This window comes from Pelodiscus sinensis, chromosome 5 (assembly GCF_052426305.1).
Source record: "Pelodiscus sinensis isolate ZL-2025 chromosome 5, ASM5242630v1, whole genome shotgun sequence".
Taxonomy (NCBI): domain Eukaryota; kingdom Metazoa; phylum Chordata; order Testudines; family Trionychidae; genus Pelodiscus; species Pelodiscus sinensis.
In genome coordinates, this window is record NC_143056.1 from 115,273,537 (window position 1) to 115,295,501 (window position 21,965).

Here is a 21,965-nt window from a genome sequence, read left to right on the forward strand (position 1 = left end):
CTGGCATTTCTAGGAGCCAGTTGGAGTCTTTCCAGTGACTTCAGTGCACTTTGGACCCTGAGCTCAGGTCAGAGATATGGCATCAGACAAGAGCTGGCAAATTGCCAGCCCTACGCCAATCATGGTGGTTGTCTGGCCTCCATTACTAGAGTGCCTGGCTGCCTCACAATCTTTAATGCATTTATCTTCGCTACCTCCCTCTGAGGTAGAGCAGTGCTGTTATCCCCATTTCACAGATGGGGAACTGAGGAACACAGCCACTGACTTGGCAATGGCCACGCTGTAGTCTGTAAGGGAAGTGAATGCAGGTTTCCTGAGGCCTAAGCTAGCCTGCCAACTTCTGGGCTGTCTTTCCCCTTAGGTGCAATCTGAATATGTATTTGAAATGTAGTCAGAATGTAAACATCCTTTGCCATGGAGTTGGATGAATTTGTTCAATTCCAGCTCTAATCACTCCTGTGTGCGCCTCTGCAATTTGGAATAATGCTGGATTATAGATGACATTCTCCATGCTGTTTTCTGTGACTGCTGTAGATTACATTACATAATTCGGCCATGCCGCCCTTGAGTCTTAATGCTGTCCAGTTGCATGCTGCTTGGCTTCCTGCATTTGTCACTGGGTTTCATCAACCAGGAAACAATTTGCTCTTCACTTGCCTTTTGCAAGGCACAGTTTGCACAGTGTGTGGTATAAACTCCACTGCTTCAAAAGGGCAAAGCTGCAAGATGCTCTTTGGTTTTGGGAAATGTGTGCTTTGAAGGGAAGGGGGGAACAGAGGAGGGGTCTGTTGTTCAGAAAGTAAGAATTATCAGCCTGTTCTCTGAGCTCTGCTTGCTTTCCTCCAGCATCAAGCAAAATCTCAGTCCCTTGTCTATTCACCTCCTAATGTAAAAAAACTACTGCTGATTCCATGCGTAGGGAGCGCAATCCCCAGGGGACGAGGAGGGAAGCTGGGTCTAGCTCAAGAAGTAAATCCCAAAGCTTCCCTCAACTCTGTGGTATGATGTTGAGGGCTTCTGTGTGTACCTGTTATAAAGTGCATGCCTGTTTTTAATGGTTTTGTAGATATACATCTTATGAACTTGCCATTCACACTGTCAGAGCTTGGAGGAGGCAGGTTCTACTGCTGGAGAGTACCTTGGGGATCTATTATCCTGCCTTTGGACTAACTCCTCTGTTCTTCCCCAGCCAGAGACCTGGCTCTTGCGCTGAGATCTTTTCTCACCTGAGACGGGGTTGTAGAAAGAGTTAGGGCTCTGGGATGGAGTCTGCAGGTGGAAAGGAGGCAGGTGGACAGACAGTAATGGGTGAAATAACAATCCGTGATCTGAACGTGGTTTGGACAATATATACACCATGTGCTGATGGCTGAATGGCAACCACGTTCATGCTGTTCAGCAGATGCAATAAATATGTAATTCACTCCAGCCTGGTGGATGTCACTCTGTTCACTATATGCTGTGTAAATTGCCAGTCTGGGTCATTTTGTTTGACATGCCCACAAAAGTTTATGCTCCAATAAATCTGTTAGTCTATGAGGTGCCATGGGACATCTCGTTGTTTATGCAGATTCAGACTAACACGGCTACCCCTCTGATTCTTGGTTTGAAGTGTTGCTTTGTCTGGAGGCAGGCCCATGAAGTCACTTTGTTAGGCAGAGAGACTAAGACATCACCTAATCAGCCTTTAAGTAGCGGCTCCAGGGGGTAGCAGAGTTAGTCTGTTAGGGTATGTCTACACTACAGCACTAATTCAAACTAACTTAATTCGAATTAGTTAATTCAAAATAAGCTAATTCGAATTAGTGCATCTAGATCTAAAAATTAATTCGAATTAGTGTTTTGCTAATTCGAAATAGCATGTCCACATTGAGTGGACCCTGAACCAAAGTTAAGGCTGGCCGGAACCAGTGCCAGCAGGGCATCAGGTTAGGACTTAGGGTGTGGAGCTGCTGTCTCAGGCTAGCTGAGGTCTGTGCTTAAAGGGACCCGACTCCCACCCCGGACAGACAGTTCTCAGGGTTCCCCGCTTGCTTGTCTACCTTGATGAGGGACAGCAAAGCAGTCCTGTCTTGGAGTGCCCGCACTCGGTACATCACAGCACTCAGCCATCAGCCCGGCTGCACTTGCCACAGGCTGCCACCCAGGGAGGCCAATCGGGGGGCTGTCAGGATCCAGGAGGCCCTGTGGGAGAGCTTCCACCCCGAGGAGCCTGCAGAGTCACCCCAGTCCTCCCCATCGGGGGCTCGTGCCCCATTCCTCCCTCACCTCCTTCCACTTGCTCCTCCCTAGCCCCCCTTCCTGATGTACAAAATAAAGGACATGTGTGTTCAAAAATAGAAACTCTCTTTATTTAACAAAACTGGAGGGGGGGGGATTAACCTCTGGGGAGACTGGGAAAAGGAGGTGGGAGAGGGGAGGGGGAAACCAGGGGAAGAAGTAGGAGGGGAAGTATAAAACTATGGTACGCCATATCTTCAGTACTGTGTACAGATTTGGTCTCCTCACCTCAAAAAAGATATTTTGGCCTTGGAAAGGGTTCAGAAAAGGGCAACTAAAATGATCAGGGGTTTGGAACAGGTCCCATATGAAGAGAGGCTAAAGAGACTGGGACTTTTCAGTTTAGAAAAGAGGAGACTGAGGGGGGATATGATAGAGGTCTATAAAATCATGAGTTGTGTGGAGGGGGTGAATAAAGAAAAGTTCTTCATTAGTTTCCATAATAGGAGGACTAGAGGACACCAAATGAAATGAATGGACAGCAGGTTTAAAACTAATAAAAGAAAGTTGTTCTTCATACAGCACATAGTCAACCTGTGGAACTCCTTGCCACAGAAGGCTGTGAAGGCTAGAACTATAACAGAGTTTAAAGAGAAGTTAGATATGTTCATGGAGGTTGGGTCCATAGAGTGCTATTAGCCAGGGGGTAGGAACGGTGTCCCTGGCCTCTGTTTGTGGAAGGCTGGAGATGGATGGCACGAGACAAATCACTTGGTCATTGTCTTCGGTCCATCCCCTCTGGGGTACCTGGTGCTGGCTGCTGTTGGCAGACAGGCTACTGGGCTAGATGGACCTTTGGTCTGACCCAGTACGGCCATTCTTATGTTCTAAGCTCAGGACTCAGGGTCGGGGGTCTCACTGAACCAGCTTGATTTTCATGCATACCTGCTCCTGGGTTCGCATGTGGCCTTTGGTGGCCAGGCTGGCAGCTATCCTGCCCTAGACGGCTGCATTCCTGTGCCTAGTGCGGAGGTCATGGACATTGGAGGCCTCCCCCCAAACCTCAATGAGGTCCACAATCTCCACACTAGACCTGGCGGGCGCCTGCCTCTTGCGGCCCCAGTCAGGCTCCTGGGAGCCACCAGCCTGGTCCTGGGAAGAGGCGGAGGGCTGGGTGGCAATGGATGGCTGGCACATGCCGTGCCAGGTGCAGGGTCTGCTGGCTGGGTGCTTTAAGGGCTCCGGGGCTGGGAGGGGAGCAGAAAAGTTTCCTTGGTTTGGCCCAGAGTGGCCACCAGGGCAACCCGGGAAGGGCTAGCCTCCAACTAGTTTGAATTAAGTGGCTACACAGCCCTTAATTCGAACTAGGCGTTACTCCTCGTAGAATGAGGTTTACCTAGTTCGAATTAAGCGCTCCGCTAGTTCGATTTCAATTCGAACTAGCGGTTTGTCTGTGTAGCCCCTATTAAAGTTAATTTGAACTAACGGCTGTTAGTTCGAATTAACTTTGTAGTGTAGACATACCCTTACAGAAAAAAACAACAAATGGTCTGGTAGCACTAAGTAGGGGAGTAGTTAGTTGCCAAATCCATTGAGATGTTGATGTGATGGAGCTGAGTGCCCCTTTGCCATGGGACATCTCCCATTTCTATGGACATAGCAGTGTCAGGTTTTGTAGTCTCTGCTGTTCCTGGGGTTTCAGCTGTGATGGTGGGGGATGGGAGGAGAAAGAGCTGGTAAGAAGGGAGACAAAGTTACTTAATGTTGAGCTTTGGCTCCAGTAGTTGTGCTTGAAATAGTCTTGTGCAGAGAAACACATGGTCAGCAGCTAGACAGCAGCAGTTCCTTCTTTTTTGCCTTCTGATAAACTTGTCCAGTGTTTATTTTCAGTGAGCTTCCTCCTCCTCTTGGATTATTTTCAGAAAGCATTTAGGCCAGGTCTACATTAGGCCCTGTAGGCTGGGTTAAAGTATGTAGCTCCCGCTACATAAAATACATAGCTGGAGTCTGCTTACCTTAAGCTGAGCTTGGCGCCATCTTCACAGTGGGAGGCCAATGGGAGCAAACGCTCCCATCCATTTCCCTTACTCCCATCAGCTTCCCTTATCCCCACAAATCAAGAACTACCAGTGTCGACTGGGGACACCCTCAGCGTTCAATTTAGCAGGTCCTTGCTAGACCTGCTAAATCGAATACCAGAAGATCGATCTCTGATGCGATTAGTATAGACATGGCCTTAGTGGCACTGTCTGGAAATGGGGAGGGAAATGACCTTTGAGTTAACTCCTGCTCCCTAGCCTGGCACCAAGCTTCTGCCTGAGTTTCCCCAGGGTTGTTTCTCCATGTGTTTCTGCAGTCGCTGAATCTTGCCTTTCATTCTTTCTCTCAGGATGGGGAAGTGAATATAACTGACCTGAAAAATGGGAACACTGAAATATTCTGGAACCCAACCAGTGAAGTGCGGCGGCAAAGACTGAAACGCCACATTGTGCTATTTGAAGAGCAAACAGACTTTGAATCGGAGAGGTGGGTAGGTTGCTGGAAACCAGCCAGCTGAGCTTCCTGCTAGTCTTCAGTCAGCTGGAACTAAATAGAAACACACTCCAGAGGGCCTTGAGACCCCAGCATGATACTGGAAGGATTGTAGCCTTGCTTAACCTGTGCATGTTGTCTTTTGTTCCTTGTGTATTAGCAATGATGTATTATTTCCAAGGTGTATTAATGATAGCACTACCAAGACTTTGGGTTTCAGGAATGACAGAGGCCGCTCTTTTGTGAAGCAAAATAAGATCACTTTCCAGGACTCTAGAGAACATGAAAAGAAATCTGTTCTAACCTCTGGAATTGAATACCAAGGCAGGGCCAGCCTTGCCCATACACAGAATATGCACCTGTTTAGGGCATCCAAAAATTTGGGGCACCACTGGGCATGGGTAAGGTTGGCCCTGTTCTGTGACTTTACTAGATTCTTTCAGGAAGAAGCAAATTTAAAAGTGAAAGCCTGCCAGATCTATTTAACAGGCATTGGCCAATCCCAGGTAAATATTGTTAGTTTCTGACTGTGCTGTGTCAGTATACAGGACCTTTGTTTAAAATCTGCTTCAAAAATATTTCATTTGTGTGTTGCTGAAGATTATAAAATCACATCTCTAAAATATCCTCCTCCCTATGCCCCCAGACTGCCATCGGGCATAATGGCACCAATTTCATAGTATTGTATAGCGTCTCATAAATCCTGTGCCCAGGGATATGATAGATTATTCATCTGAAGTGCTTTTAATCAAGTCTGAATATCTATTTTTAAAAGTGCTGTGCTTCAACCGCACATTGCTAAACTAGAGCTAGGAATTGCTGGCCTCCTGCATAACACAAGCCATAGAATTTCGCCCAGACGGCAGGATCACAATGGCCCCTTCTGGCTTAGAAAATCTTAAAGACAAAAGAAGCTTAAGCCCCAAATTCATCAATTGATCTCCACTGATGTGGGCACCATTTTTACATTAAAAACCCAACATTTTACATGCTGATCAGGAAACTGCCTACCTAAATTACACATACAAATATTCCTCTGCATACATAAATATAGGGGCTACATACAAATGAATGCGCCTATACACACTGCAGGAAAGTCAGGAAATGCCACCTGGAAATCTAGGCCTCCATTCCAATGGAATATCTGTGGAATTAAACTACTTTACAAATAAGGTCCACATGTGCAGCCTATATGTAGTGCCATAAATACTGAATAAATAAAGCTGACCTCAAAAGTACATACACCTTAAAAAATATCATTGTTAAAGATAATTGACCTGCCCCCCAAAATAAAGAAAATATCTCAGAATTTGGGGTAAATAGATTGTACTTTTTATTTATCAAGCTATCGCCGAAATTGCTTACCTGGCTGACTCCCTGCAGCATGCCAAAAGCTAATCTGTACAACACATTGTATTTGGGGGCAGCAGAAATGGCGGTATTGGTAATGGCTGCATGAACGAATTACAGTTTAACTTTGAGAGAGCTATTAATCCCCCAGCCCTGAATATCACCTGCCCATGAGTAAGCGTTGCAGACCGTGAAGCGTGTGCTGTTGTGCAGCGGAGTATGAAAAGCTTCAGATTGTGCAGATTCTGCACAGCTCTCTGAGGGAATGAAGAAAACTGGCCTTGTCTCACATTATTTGCTTTTCCTGCTGCTTCTGAGCATCAGAATAAAGGTGCTAAGGCCCAGCTGTGCAAAGCTATTTAGGTGTTGCTGTGCCTGTTAGTGCAAGTTAGACTCCCAAGAGCCTATATCTCTTCCTAAAATGAGACTGAGGCTCCCAAATCAGTGAGGCAATGCTGAGCACACTGGTGCCTAAATAGCTTTACAAATCTGGGCCGAACGCTTCACTACATTACACCAGTAAGATGCTGGTGTGGCAGAGTGGAGATAAAGTGGAGTGGTCCAAAGACTAATTTTTGCAACAAAGCAAAAGGCTGAGACTAATCCCATCTATTGTTGTTCATTGTTTATTTATATTCTAGTGGGGCCTAGAGGCCCCATTGTCCTGTACAAATGCAGAGTGAGAGGGGTCCTCCACAAAAGTCACAGGTGAAATGATTTGCCCAAGGTTGCACAGCAGCTTAGTAGCTGAACCAGAAGTAAAACCCGATCTCCTCACTCATAGCTCAGTACTCTACCCACTAGACTCTGCTGCCTTCCTTTGCCTGCTGTTTTCTATAGGGTTGCCAGATGATCATCCAAAAAATTCCAGACACGCGGTATTTTTTGGTCGAGCCAAAAAAAAAAAAAAAGGATAATAAGCCCCAGAGCAGCAATCGCAACCCCATCTCCCAGCTGGGATTCCCAGGTGGGGAGGCGGGGCCACGATGGGTTCTGGGAGCCTGTGATTGCGCAGAAGCATGGCAGGGGTGGGGGGAGTGGCTGAGAATCCCCCTCCACCCCCCCCCCACCACTCTCCATGCCCCTGCCAGGCTTCTGCGCAATCACAGGCTCCTAGCGCTGATCGTGGCCCCGCCTTCCAGCTGCTCCCCCTGCCCACGCCAGGCTTCTGTCTGGTGCGCAGCCAGAAAGATCAGAGAATACCGGACAGTGCACATGTCCGGTATGCTCTGATTTTTTTTATACTGGACAAAGAGCACAAATACTGGACTGTCCGTTGAATACCGGACACCTGGCAACCCTAGTTCTCTACAATGACTGAAATAGACTCCCTAACAAAAAAAACAAGGTAAATGGTACAGCTGCTCGCTTCTCCACTGGTGTGATTCCCTGCTCTTTGTGCTCTAAACACCATTCTTACTGTGATCTCTCTGCCTGGTTCAGCTCCGACTCTGAAGTGAGAAGAATAGACAGTTTTCCCGGTAGCAGGTTCTAAAAAGCTGGAGGCTAGTCCCTCTTCTCACAGACTTACTGGGACAAGGGTAATGGTGGCCTTGTGCTAAAATAAATGCCATCTTCCCATCTCAGCTGCTGGGCACCCTAGGATACAAGGAGCTTTTGATGTGTAACCCAGCAAGAGCAATGCAACTTGTGCTTCTGGTTACTCTGAGGAACACTTTTAGGCTCATTGGAAAAATTACAGTGCAAATGTTCTGTACAAATGAGCAGCCCACCCCAGCACCTCTTCCTGGCCAGAGGCAAATGAAAACTAGATTACAGAGGGTGAAACCCAGGTGCTGGGTTGCCTCTGATAGGCAGAAGGGTCCCATGGATGAAACACTACGCTGGGACATTGGAGTCCTGTATTCATTTTCCCTCGCTGTGCCCCCAACCCTTTGTCTTGTCCACGTAGACTGAGCTCTGTGGGACAGGTACTGTCTCTTCCTAAATGTTGTATACAGCACCGAGCTCACAGAGGACCCCAGCAAAAGCCCTGATGCACCAAAACCTTGAGGACGCTCAGAGAGCGTTTGTTGTTCTCGCTATAGTTTAACTAATCTGATGCAAACCCATCAATCCCCTGGGAGGGCCCTTGGAATCCAGCTACCTCTGGCAGACAGACAACTGACAGCCGCTGTGTGTTGCGCTGTCTCTGGTCTAGCCTCAGGGTTCAGATCCCAAGTAGTCTGCCTTGTCTTCCCCCTCTTGTCCACTGCATACAAAGTGTGCACACATCTTCCTTCTGAGGGTATGTCATCACTGCAGAGTTTTTTCAGAAAAATGGGTTTTTTTCCGAAAAACTTCACTTACGTCCACACTGCAATTGCGTTCTTTTGAAAAAAATCAAAAGAACAGAGGGGTTTTTCCAACATTGGTAAACCTCTTTCTACGAGGAAGAAGCCTTTTTCTGAAAGAGCTCTTTCGGAAAAAGGCTTGTGTGCACGGGGAAGAGGGAGTGCTTTTGCAAGAAGAGGAAAGAGGAAAAAGCACAGGTGCCCTGGTGGCCAATTACAGCTTACATGTGAGATAGCGTCCACACTGAATGGATGCTATCTTTTGAAAAAGCAGATGACTTTTTCGATGTGCTTTCACAGTGTGGACGCGCTCTTTTGGAAGAAGTGTTTTCAGAAGATCTCTTCCAGATAAGCTTCTCCTGAAAGAAGTCTGCAGTCTAAACATAGCTCGATTGTCTGAAAAAGGTCATGTGAACTGCACATCAAGCAACAAACAGAAAACTCAATGCTCTGCAGAGCTGTCTGATTTAGGTGTTGAGTGTGCCATCACATCTGTGTTCCTGAGGACAGTTCTGTAGCACAGAGGCAGTTTCATTTGAGGATCTTGGGGGTGTGGAGGAGGGGTTGCAAACATAAATTATAGCACTCCCTCAGTTTCAAATAGACTCCTTTCAGAACTTGAGGCCCTGTCTATACTAGAAAGTTTGCTGACAGCTCTTTGCTAGCTTACAGCTGCCACCACTGCTGAAAGGATAGCGTGCTTGAATGGTTGGTTGCTTTTGCTGGTGTTGCATGTACTCAGGGCTAGAGTTTGTGTTAATAAAAATCACACTGAACAATGGTAGCTTCACCTATTGCACTTACTTTGGAATCCTCTAAGGCCAATTTTTGTGGTTGTGGAATCACTTTCTTGCATGTGATTTTTTTTTTTTTAACTTTCCCTCCCCAGATGCTATATGATAGACCCACATACAGAGGAAATCATGAAAGGCTGATCACTAGATTATTCCCTGCCATTTCTGGATGGCTAAATTGGCCAGACTGTAGTCTGTCTCTCAGGAGTGTTTTAAGTCTTATTCAGCACTTTACTAATGTTTGCTTAAAGCTTACAGTGCAGCATAATTATTTATTAGATTCTGGTGGAAAGGAAAGTCCAGTTTGACTAGTGCTTCCAAGGTGAAGGGAATAAGGAAAGGTGGGGGGGGGGGAGTCAATGAAGCATCAAGAGTTAAATCTTAGTAGAAGCCTTGTAGCACAGGATGCATGCAGTTGGGTGCCTACATTTGTGCCTTCAGTCTATGGTGTATGCAAGTGCAAATCAGCCTACTGATATATTTAATTCATTATTTGGACCATCTAAATAGCCTTTTTCATGTGCAAATACCCAAATTGTACATATAACTGCAGGTATTTCGTGCATTTTTCCCCAAATGGACTGCTAGAATTTAGCCCTGGTTATGACTCCAGTCTCTACCTCCTAGGCTTTAAATGGTTAATAGGGCCAGATCAACAAAGGCTTTCCTTTGACCACCATTTAAACTTACTACTGGCCCCAGACAGCTATGTACTATTGTCTTGCTATTCCTCTTCCAACGGGAAGTATAAGGAGCACTTCAAATCCTGCAAAGATGGCTAGTTGTTGAGATGATCATTATATACTGGATTCTTCTTCATCCTCTTGATAAAAATCAATGTAAAGCCAAAGCTCAGGCTGACTAAACCTATCATAATTCTCCTAGTACAGGGGTGGCCAACCCATTTAACAGAGAGAGCCAAAATAGCGGCAGAAAAAATGTGAAGAGCCGCACCAGAATTGTCAAGAAAAAACAAAAAAATAAAAACAAAATTTTTTTAAAGGAGGCTGCCCCTTTAAAATAGCCGCCATCTTGGGCACCATTTTTAAACCCCCACAACTCTGACCTGGTAAGCACAGGGAAGCTGGAAGTTGGAGAGGGAGCCATTTAGGGGGGTGCAGGAGCGGCTTTGCAAGCCGCACTTTTGGGGGTCGAGTTGTATGCAGCTCGCGAGCCATGGGTTGGCCATGGCTGTCCTAGTACATCACGGTGAACTAGACACACATTTTCTAAGGCCCCAACGATCTGAGTATGGTGCTGGTTTTGAAGCAGTTGTATTTGATTCTGTTTATTTCTAGACTTTGGCAGCATGTAACAAGTGCAATAAACAAAGGAGATCAACACCAGGCCACTCAGGAGAAATTTCTATTGGAAGAAGAGCAGAGGAACACTTCACGGGAGCGGAAGGAGAATGGCACGGAGTGGAAGCCGCTGCTCTTCCGACACGATGCCGCTACCAACGAATGGCGCTACAGATATGAAGAGTGAGTGACTTGAAGCATGTATGGCTATGTGTGTGGCTATAACTGGTTAAGCACAGATACTGCCTCTTGGGTTCCAGCAGAAATGCAAGGTGCTTTGTATGTACATCATACACTGACCTGTTGCATTGATGCCTGAGATCACTTGACCTGTCCTTGACCAGACTGCAATTTCCCAGCACTATGGCCAGGCAACCCTCCCACTGAATTCTCCCTGGTGCTTACTCGAATGTGCAGTCATTAAAATGAAAAGAGGAGACCAAGAGGAGAATCTCCTGGGTATTTTTACAAATCAAGGCCAGACCAGTAGGGACAAGAAGGTGCGTTACGCGGAGGTTCAGCAGCCTGTGTGATCTGACTGAGTTGTCAGTCTCAGCTCAGTTTCCTGAAGACCCATCTGTATTGCAAAACCTTTGCTGCAGTTTTTCATGAGCATCCTTGGCAAAGAGACCAAGGATGCTAAGAACCTGAAGCCTTCCCTGCCCTCAGTTTGTTACCTCTCTCTCTGGCTCAGGGTTTGAGACATTCAGGTGGGCCAGAATGGAAGTAATTTATGTTCATAAAATCTTATTTGGTTCTGTGGGTGCATCTGTTAAGCCGGTGGCTGACTATTTGCTCCTGTTTGGAATTCATGCATAACCTGCTGTGGGTCTGTGTTTTTATACTTTCTTTTTGCTTCCAAAGTTTAAGGCCCTGGGACCCTTTAAATGACATTGCCCAGTTTGAGAAAGATGGGGTACTTCAAACCATGGAGAGATGCCTATCCACAAGGATGTCATCCCACAAAACCATGTGTATAAACAACCAAGTTATACGACACAAGGTAACCAGCACTCTACTAGAAAGCCTCTCTTTGAGAAGTATTTTACATAGCATCTTTCTTCAGATGTGTCTTTGATCAAGTGCTAAGCTCTGATTTGCCATGTTTTCTTAGACACAGTAAAATCTAAGGGCTGCCGCTGATGTTAGAGGGTTATTTCTCTAGTTGTGTACTTTGCTTCTGATATTTCCCCGGTGCCTACTTCAGATACTAATCTGCTAATATTTTTTTTGGTAGGAGGCTGGCTGGCTGGCTGAGTTCCTGTTTGAAGGATCATTGTAATTGTGCTGAGATTTGTTGTAATACTAATTACGTGCTAGGACACCTAGAGCTTTGTATAAGCAACACTTATTTAAATCTTAAAATAAAATCAGAGTCCTTGATTAATTAACACTGTGATTTTTTTGTTAGATAATATCTTCCCTTGTACAATTTTTTACATTCTTTGATTCTTATGTTGGGTTGTGATGGTGAGAGGGGTTGAGCTGAACTTTACTGCTCAATATTTATCAAGCACGTCATTAGGCTAGATGTAATCTAGGGGTTTGAGCAGAGGTATACAAATTCTATTCCTGATTCTGTCATTTGCTTCCTTCTGGGCATTTCTGATCCACTTTCCACAATATCTACCTGTCTGCTGCTTTTGTTATTTATGCTTCGTAAAGTGCTTCTGAAATGAGGAGCGCTTTATAGAAGGGCTAAATACTAGTTAGAAATAGCCCACACCAAAACCTGAACCTGGATCCGAATACACAACACACACCTTTTTAAAATGGCCTGATCCTGAACGTTTGGGGAAGTTTAGCTTTGGATCTGGATTTCAAACTCCAGTTTCTCTGCTGTTTGGATATATAGCTTTGGTACTCCCTGTCTAGAGAAATGGGGAAGAATTTTCAAAAGTGCATAAGGGAAATAAGAACACAAGTATCTGTGACTCCTAATGGAGTCTGGTAGGGAAAAATCTCTTTGGTGCCTTTGAAAATCTGTCTCCTGAAATTCAGATCCAGGTAGGTCTAGGATGTTGGTCTGGATCTGTCTGGATTATGCACTAGAAGCATGATTCAGAGCCACCAAGAGAAGCACAAAATCTAGCAGGCCAAGTTCTTCCCTGGTAAGAGCCTGTTGAAGTTTTACTGGGAGATGATTATAGCCCACTGGAGTTTATGGTTCTTAGCTTAAAAATCTTAGCTTCTGAACATTGTTGTGGGGGGGGGGGGGGGAGGCAGGGGTGTCTAAATCAGATCTTCAGAATCTGATTTGGAGTGGTGCTGAACAGGTGTTCTGTTCAGCCATTTTTCCCCCCCTCCCATGATCAATCCTTTAGGTTCCAGAGGACTTTCCCTACCAGACTGGCTAACAACTCATCAAACTTTTGCACATCAAGTTTTTGACAGTGTTCCTCTTATTGATTTCCATTTATTTAGAGATCTGCACAAGACTGCAGGCATCGCAAAACCAGTGACCAACCATCCAACCACAGCCAGAACACTGAGAGCAGCTGTTCAACACCAGAGTCGGTGCAGGAGCTGTCGGACGATGACGGCAAGTACTTGGCAAATATTGTGCCAGATTTTAATACCCTAGCTCAAATGTAGCATCTTGTTCCTTTGTTGATTTCATTAAAGTAGCTTGAGGAGCTAACTTACTTCCTAGTCTGATTACAGGTGTTGGAATATGGCTCATTGATTTCCTTTGATGCTGTTTTACTGCTACTGTAAAATACTTCTCACTCGTCATTTGTGTCTTCTCTTTCCATCCCTGTTACTAGGATCACACATGTCCATGACAGGCTGTACTGCCCCGAGGGCTTCCCAAGGACTGACTTAGCAATATCCATCATTTCCAGCATGAAACATTGTGGAAAAATGTGCACTGTGGCAGTTCTATAGCACTTAATTTAAAGAGAGAGCAGGCCAACTTTTCCTCTACTTTCCCCTGCACATCCCCCACTGATATGTTTTCTTGAAGGGGATAGCAAGGTACCCTTGAATGTGTAAGGGTATGTCTACACTTGCACCCTTTTTCGAGAGAGGGATGCAAATGAAGCCAGGATTTAAATATCCTGTGCTTAATTTGCATATTCACGTTATGGCGCTATTTTGAAATAGTGCTATTTTGAAAAAAGAAACGCAATCTAGACGCAGTTATTCCAAAAGAAAACCCTTTTCTCAAAATAACCCTTATTCTTCATACAATGAGGTTTATCAGTTGTTTCGAGAGAAGGGTTTTCTCTTGAAATAACCGCGTCTTAACAGCGTCTGTTATTTCAAAATAGTGCTATTTCCGAATAGCACCATAAAGCGCAAATATGCAAATGAAGTGCGGGTTATTTAAACCCTGGCTTCATTTGCAATTTTGAATGTCTTCATTTTCATCCCTCTCTGAAAGGAGGGTGCAAGTATAGACATACCCTTAAGAGCACGAGGGTTGCAAACCACTATATAGTTGTGCTCACCCTGAAAAGAAGGAAGCTGGGGATATTGGCGGGGGGAAAGGGGGTCTTCTGTATGTGGAGAGGATACCAATTTGATTTCAGATCAGCCTCATGCCTGGGCTTGGTTTTCATGATAAATTCCACTCCACATTAAGTTCCATGTTAGTGGTGCCCTTTTTTGTTTTTAAGTGCTTCATTGCATACAGCTGCTCACATGCAAAAAAAAAAATCCTCCAGCAAGTATCAGATCTTCACCATCACCAGAGATATGTGGTAAATCTGGTAAACCATTCAATGTTTTGCTGCAGGTTTTGAAAGTCCATGTACTCGGTGTGGAAAGGAAATGAATCACTTGAAGGAAATCCACATGACTGTCTTATCCCTACAGAGAGCCCAGCAGGACATACACAGGTAGTGATTTGCATTTGTTAGCACCATGATCTCGAGAGGACAAAAAATAACCTCTAGTATTTAACTCCTCTGAGCCATATTAAGTCAGGGGGGATGCAGTTTCAAGGTACAACATGGCTACGTCTACATTGGCCCCTTTTCCGGAAGGGGCATGGTAATTTTTGAAATCGCAATAGGGAAATGCGCGGGGGATTTAAATATCCCCCGCGGCATTTAAATAAAAATGTCCGCCGCTTTTTTCCGGCTTTTTTCGGCTTTCCTGTGAAGTAGGAATAAGATCCTCCAGAAAAGGGCGCTTTTTCCGGAGGATCGGGGCCAGTGTAGATGCTCTTTTCCGGCTTTTCTAAAAGCCGGAAAAAAGCGGCGGACATTTTTATTTAAATGCCGCGGGGGATATTTAAGTCCCCCGCGCATTTCCCTATTGCGATTTCAAAAATTACCATGCCCCTTCCGGAAAAGGGGCCAATGTAGACGAGCCCTATAAGTATTGTATTAAAATATAGAAAAGGTTGACAAGCCTTTACATAAAACAGTGAGAGTATCTTATGAGAGCATTACAGAGCTTTCAGCTCTTAAAGTTATAGCATGGGTGCAGATATCTGGGAAGCTAGCCAGAATGCTGGCTAGAAATCGGATTGCTAGGTGGCCACAGAAGGCCCTATTTGTCAAGGAACTCAACATGCCTACAGCTGACTTGCACCTCTGGATAGGGATAAAGCCACATAGATGCTCTGCTTTTGCTTTCAGTGTTTGACAGCCTTGGTCATTTCAGGAGAAAGAATCAGAGGCCCAAGGGCCTGTAATTGAGTCTTGGGAGAGTCAGCTCATGCTTGAGTAAAGTCTCCATTTTATATCATGTCTGGCAATCACTCCTGGTTCCTGCACTGGCAAACTGGAGCTGAACCTTCTGAAATGGTGGCAGTCTCTGCAGGGGTCCATTACTCTGACTCTTCTTGGGTCAGAGTGTTGCCACCCCATTCTTGCAGGAGTATTAGAAAGTGCAATCCCTGTGGGAGCTCCGGTCATTCTCCTGTGTGGCATGGATTGATCCTCTGACCAATAAAATCCATTGTAAAATTCCTATTGACTTCATTGGGACAGGGACAAGTGCTAGGTCAGGCAAGTATGAGTGCAAAGTGGGTTGGGTCATAGGCACCAACTTTGTGGGTGCTCGGCACACACTGGAAGCACTTTATATCAGTGCCTCCTGCTTGCTGCGATCAGCTGTTTAGCAGCATTCCGAACAAGCTGGGAAGGAGGGGGAGGAGCAGGGTTAGGAAGAGGTGGGGGAGGGGTGGAACCGCGCAGGGTGGGAAGAGGCTGGTTGGAGGTGGAAGCTTGGGAGGAGTCGGGGAGTGGGAGTGAGCACCCCTCAGGAACTGGGGAAGTTGGTGCCTCTGGGTGGGGCCATGACATGGTTGTCATGGAGGGTGGTGCCTATTGACATGCTGTCAGGGAGCCAGCTCCTGCATTCAGGGGAGGCCAGGGAATGTGATTGTGTCTGTATGGAGGGGGAGGGAGGGTGGAGAGGACGATGCAAGAATGAGGAGATGTCTTGTGCCCTTCAGAGCCTCATTCAATCTGGCTTTGCAGGCTGATTCTGTCCCATCAGAATGGTTCTAAACAGTACTGATCAGAGGGAGAAGTTAGGGTTGCCAGGTGTCTGGTTTTTGCCCGGACAGTCGGGTATTTGTGTCCCCTGTCCAGTTTAAAAAAAAAACTGGGGGGGAGTGGGGAGCATGGGATTTAAAGGCACAATGACTCTTTTTTTTCTCTCAATTTTTTTTGGTGAAAGTATCTGGCAACCCTAGGAGAAGAGTGAGGGTTAGTGGCAATGCAGGCACTCTTTGGGAAGCTAATTCCATTGTAGGCTGTTTGACAGGACTAGTAAAGATTTTTCCAATGGCAATATTCCTCCTGATGACTTTGGAAAGCTAACAAGTTTGTTTAGGCTTGAATAAAATGCAGCAGATTGTTATTTCAGAAGATAAGGCCAAGAAACCTGTTCTTCCCTAGAATTAATAAATCCTGGCATGTGCACAGAATTTATTGTCTTACAGTCAGTTGGCAATTCCTGAATTTTGCACTTCACTCTGATCTATGCTGCCTTTCTGACATCTAGTACAAATTTTTCAAGCAATTTGGCCACAGATGAGGGTACTGAGTTTCAGAAGTGCTCAGCTCAGGGCCGGCCCACAACATTTTGGCAGCTGAGGAGGGGAGCTCAAATGATGCCCCCATGCTCCCTTGCTTGGGCCAAAACTTTGAAAGGTCTTGATACTCTGGGTCCTGGTGGCACCTCCCCCACACACACACACAGTCTGGCACCTGAGGCAACCGCCTCAGTTCGCCTCATGGTAAAGCCAGCCCTGGCTCAGCAGTCCCCGATCTGTGAGAAGGCCAGATTTCCTGAAAAATCCTGCACTCATCACGCTGAAATGGCTTGAAAATCCAGACATTTATTTGGGTGCCCAAACTAGTCATGGGCTGTCCTACAATCAGAGCTGGATTTTCCAGGTCCTAATGCCTTCTGAAAATTGTATTCCTACTGTTTCTGTTGCATGAAAATCAACCCTTTTATAATAATTGTTTGTATTGCAAGTAGCACCAAGAGACCCTAATCATAGTAATCAATATCGGGGCTTCATTGTTCTGGGTTCTTCACATACACATAGTGAGGCAATATCTGTCTCAAAGGTTTTATAGTTTATAAAAGGTAGACAAGGGATAAAAGACAGGACATATTTATATTATTCCCTGGTTAAAAGAGAAAAACTTGTGGGCCTGATCTTGTACTCATCAAAACAGGCTTCTAAATTTAAGTCACAGGGAGTTTTATCTGTGTAGGATCTCCAGGACTGGGAATGGTAGCTGTGTGTTTATCTGTGTCTGGGACTGGGTGGGTGGCGGGAGGGACAGGGAGAAGAATATCTATCTGTAAAATTCTTTCCTAGATGCAAATGACTTTTATTCCTTGTTGTTTCAGAAACCTCACTGCTCTGAACAAAAAATCTTTCTACAGGAGGACCGCTTCTGAAAACCTCCTCCTGGACTCTCGCTGTTGGTTTCTCATTTGCGTCTTTCTTACGTGTCAGCTGTTCATTAATTATGTCTTCAAATAAAAGCACTACGTTTGGCAGCAATAAAAGTTACTGGCTGCAGGAGGGGGACACTCGCGCAAGGAGCCCATTGAGGCACCAAGCACTTTAAAACCAACACAGCAGAGATGGACAAAAGAGACGGGCTAAAAAGGGACCCAGGGAACCAACCTTGTTTAGTTCCTTCAGATTGTCATTTGCCTTTTTACGTGTACATCTTCAAGGACCTCTTTACCTGTACGGGCCTTAATGCTAAAGCCAAATGTAGCTTTAACTGTGCAGTTTATTTTCTATGTCTCATCATTTTCTGATACAATCAATAATTACCAAGCAGTATTGGTGCCCCAATAATGATGAACATCCACATGGCTTTAGAATGGTTCCATTGGATTGTTTTCTAGCTCTAAAGGTTGGGGAGGTGGGAAGGATTCTTACTGTCAATTTTCAAGATGTTTATTGGTCTCATTCAGTTATGCGAGGGGACCCCCGGACGATGGTCCAAAACTCCAGCCACTTGGTTTTCGGTCACCGTTTCTCTTAGGATTTTGCTGTTGACACACACACAGATGGACTTGAGAATGTGCATCACTCTACACTGCACAGATTGTAAATATGCACAATTTCCTAGAGTTGCCACTCTTATGAAATGGGAATCATTCAGTACACAGAGCTGATTAGGTCCTGAACTAGATCCACTGAGTCAAATGTCAGACATGCTTGTTTATAAATCCTGGTGACTTTTTCTTGGCAATGTGGCTGTTTTTTATATTATAATAACACAAGAGTTGTATAGAATTCCTCTGAAATTGCCCATTGCCCCATATGAGGGAGCAAGTTTGTGTATTTGATTGTAGGCACATCTCAGTAAAGGTCAGGAAGGGTAAGGGCTTTGCCACTGCATTGTTAACCCTGTTAATAGTCTTCCTATTTTACACCATTTTTAAAAAAAATTTGCAATATTCTCTATAGACGGCAGTCAGTACTAAGCCTTTCTTGTCTGGCCTGAAGTAGCTCTGAGTGGTAAGTACTGCTATATATACAGCCTTAAAATACTTAGTGGTGGTGCCAGACTGGCCAACTTCAAATGTAAATGTTTCCAAATTTTTAACTACGTTCCTTGTCATGTTCCCCAGTTAAGGGAACCTGTTTGTGCTTGATATGTTGAAATAAAATTACACAGAACTTTCCATGACAATTTGTGTTTGGGACTTTTCTCATTTTGTAGCCGTTTACATACATTACATGAATTTTATGTCATGCTTTCCCACTAAACAGTATACAGTTATAGGTGTATAGCGGGCTACCATACGTCTATAGAAGAGAGGAGCATTCCATGCTAGCTCTGAGTGACTCAATGACTTGTCTTCCTCCAGAAAGGAGGAGGAACAGCTCATGGATGATGATCAAAGAAATGTCTGGTAGATGTTCTCTGTCTTGTGTATGGAATGGGAATGGCTAAATGTAATGATCTAACAGTGGCTTAACTCTCAAATCTAGGCCGTGCTTTTCAAAAGTGATAGGTGATTTCTGGATGTCTGTCTTGCTGAAACACCGTACAGATCCACCACGTTATCACCATGAGCCCTTTACAGGGAGAGCACCGATCACAACATGCCACCTATGTTGTTCTAGCTGCCACTTGCTAATCAGTGGTGCCAGACACCCAACTGGCATAATACATTAAACACCACAGCCCAGAACCCCCGAGCTCAAATTATCTGCTACCCTTAGCTTCCCAACTAGCTAGGATTACAGCTGCAACCACACCAATTCAAATGAGAAATGATACACAAATTCTAAACGTGATTAACATTGAGTAAATTATTAAGGGAAGTGATGGATTTTCAATTTCTTGTGTCTTCAAATCAAGACTAGAGTCTTTCTGGAGGGTGTGCTTTAGCCAAACACAAGTTATTGTGTGTTACTCCACACAGGGGTAAGTAGTTGTAATTCTCTGGCTTGTGACATACAAGAGGTCAGACTCGTTGATTAGACTGATCCCTTCTTTCCTTAATATTCATGGTGGGGCCAAACTTTGCATGGGCAGGTACTCAGGACTGTCTAAAAATCTAGCACTTCTGAATGTTTAAGTCTGGACACCCAAGGTCAGTAGTTACCCTTGAAAAATCTTGGCCTTCGTTCCTGCATCCGCTTTCAAACAATGTTGATTATTACAAACAACTTGCCTCCAAGTTCTTTGTGTTCAGCAGCTGGTACTTATCTGGCCTCTCTCAACTGTCAATGCTTCTGTGTCTTGTCTTTATGTTTTCATATTTTTGTGTTTATCTCCTTTCCAGACCTTGCATTAGACTAGCTAGCAATGTGCTGATATAGAAACCTATCCTCTATTGCAGGAATGTTATGTCTTCAGGGTATGGTTGATGTACATTTTGGAAAAGAATGTAAAAGTTTGTAAAGATAGTCTGGGCCAAAGAGTGGGGATGCTGATTTGGATGCCATTGGCAGGTGCTGAGTGAGCAAATGCTTGAAGTTGTTGGAACTCTTCCATTTTAAGAAACCGTATGCATCCTCACGGAATTTCATTAGTTCCCATTATTCATTGTATTAGTCCTATTAGCAGTAATATTAAGGTTCTTAGAGATTTTCAGTGCAGACATAGAAACATTCCCTTAGTACACCAATTTGACATTAGAGGTGGCAGGATGGGAGGAGTCTCCAACATCTGTTCCTGCTTAATATACACAGCCTGCTAAAACAGCAGCTGGATTAAATCAACAAATAATTGCTGTAGTTGTAAATCAGAAAGAGAACATTCATGTGCGTGTTTTCAGTGAAGAAGATAGATAGAAAATACTTGTCATGGTCATCCAAGAGAATCCAACCCAGATCCTTCAGTAGGTACAAGTACAAGCCCCTTCCACACAAACCAGAAGAGAAATATCTTTAAATCTCAGGATGTTAGTTTCTGGGTCCAGTCACTGGAAGCAGACATGATCCCACTAAACCAGTGGTTCTCAAACTTTTTGGCCTGTGGCCCACCCCACTGAAAATAATCATTTCTGCAAACCACCAGCCAACCACCCACCCACGAAGACAAAATGCCTTCGCTTATCTCTAAGGTAAATACTAAATTATTCATATTGGGTTACTGGAGCATAAAATGGTAAATACGCAACTATAACATAACAACTATAACATAATGGAGTATATATAAACAGTAAAAAAAGGAAATATAAGTCAAAATGATTAAACAGACTAAGTGCTTTACCATGTCAGTTTAGCAAACTTTGTTTTAAATAAAGTAAAATATTAATGGGCATTACAAAAAGTTTTAACATTGTCTTTATTTAGGGCACGGGTGGGGAACCTTTTTCAGATCAGAGACCACTGACCCACAGAAAAATCATATTTTACCATTGTCATTCTTTTAAGTCAAGGACTGCATCTGTCTACACATTCGGTATTTAGCACGGTTGCCATTTAGGCTGGGTAGTTTTTTTTTCAGCAGAAAGGAGGGATCATTGGTCTGTTTATCTAAAGAAGCATTTCTGATGTTAGAAAAAAAATGTTCTCAGCACCCTGTGTACTTGGTAGCAGAAGCTTTAGGTGCCATTTTTACTCCAGGAATTTACTACGACCATGATGTGTCTACTGGAAAAGAAGAGCAGTCCTGTGACACCTTAAAGACTAACTAATATACATAGAGTTGTGAGCTTTCACGGGTGATATCCACTTCAGATGGGGTTTTACCCACAAAAGCTCATGATTCTATACAGTGCTTTTTTGTTTGGTTGGTTGGTTTTTTAAACACAAAAAAGGTACTGGTACTCCAGGGGAAAAGTTGTTGAGCTCTGACTGCAGGTACCAGTACTGTGTAGTACCATCACAAAAAAAAGCACTGGTTCTATATATTTTTGTTAGTTTCTAAGGGCCACAAAAGGATGTTAAATTGCCGTTATCTGGCTAATTGTGTGGTTGATACAATTTGTACTGACTACATAATTAGTCGATAAGGGCCACTCTGTAGAGCTACAGCCGGGGTAGCTCCCAGAGCCAGTTGCACTGCACCTCTGCATTTTAAATGTGGTAAGTAGCCCCTGCCTGCGGCCAGCCCTGGACACCTGGAACAGAGCTGCTTGGCTGGGAGCCCTGTGGACAGGGCTGAAGCCATAGCAGTCACCCCATCCCCCGCCTTATGCCAGGTGTCCAGTTTTGACCCTGATCATCTACTATTTGAGTTTTCTGTTTAGGAAACAAATGGAGAAAATAGAAATGTCTGGAATTTTATAAATAAAATGTAATGTAGAGTGTGATGTTAAGTGTGTCAGGTATTTTTGTTGAAATCATCTGGCAACCATACTTATGCCTGTGATGGGGGGGGGGAGCAGGTGGCACTGCAGAGAGATCTCTCCCCAGCAAGGGTTGGGGGAAGCAAGTAGTCCATACTCCACTCAACTACCCCACAAGCTTATGCTTATCCGATAGTGGACTACTGGCTACCAGCCCTAGTGGCACAAGGCTGCTGGTCCTTTTAAAGCCACAGAGTAACTGAGACACTTTAATGCCCAGG

General features: G+C 44.6%; 1 protein-coding gene across 1 annotated transcript in view; it reads left to right on the forward strand.

Annotated features, from left to right (window-relative positions):
- OSBPL5 (oxysterol binding protein like 5) overlaps positions 1 to 18,629 on the forward strand; it is a 246,834-nt gene extending 228,205 nt beyond the window's left edge. The window contains exons 17-22 of the mRNA XM_075928129.2: positions 4,610 to 4,746; positions 10,489 to 10,674; positions 11,356 to 11,494; positions 12,916 to 13,033; positions 14,234 to 14,336; positions 17,323 to 18,629. Coding sequence (XP_075784244.1) covers positions 4,610 to 4,746; positions 10,489 to 10,674; positions 11,356 to 11,494; positions 12,916 to 13,033; positions 14,234 to 14,336; positions 17,323 to 17,458 — 819 coding nt within the window. The 3' untranslated portion in view covers positions 17,459 to 18,629. The remainder of the gene's footprint in view (positions 1 to 4,609; positions 4,747 to 10,488; positions 10,675 to 11,355; positions 11,495 to 12,915; positions 13,034 to 14,233; positions 14,337 to 17,322) is intronic.
- The last annotated feature ends 3,336 nt before the right edge of the window (positions 18,630 to 21,965 follow it).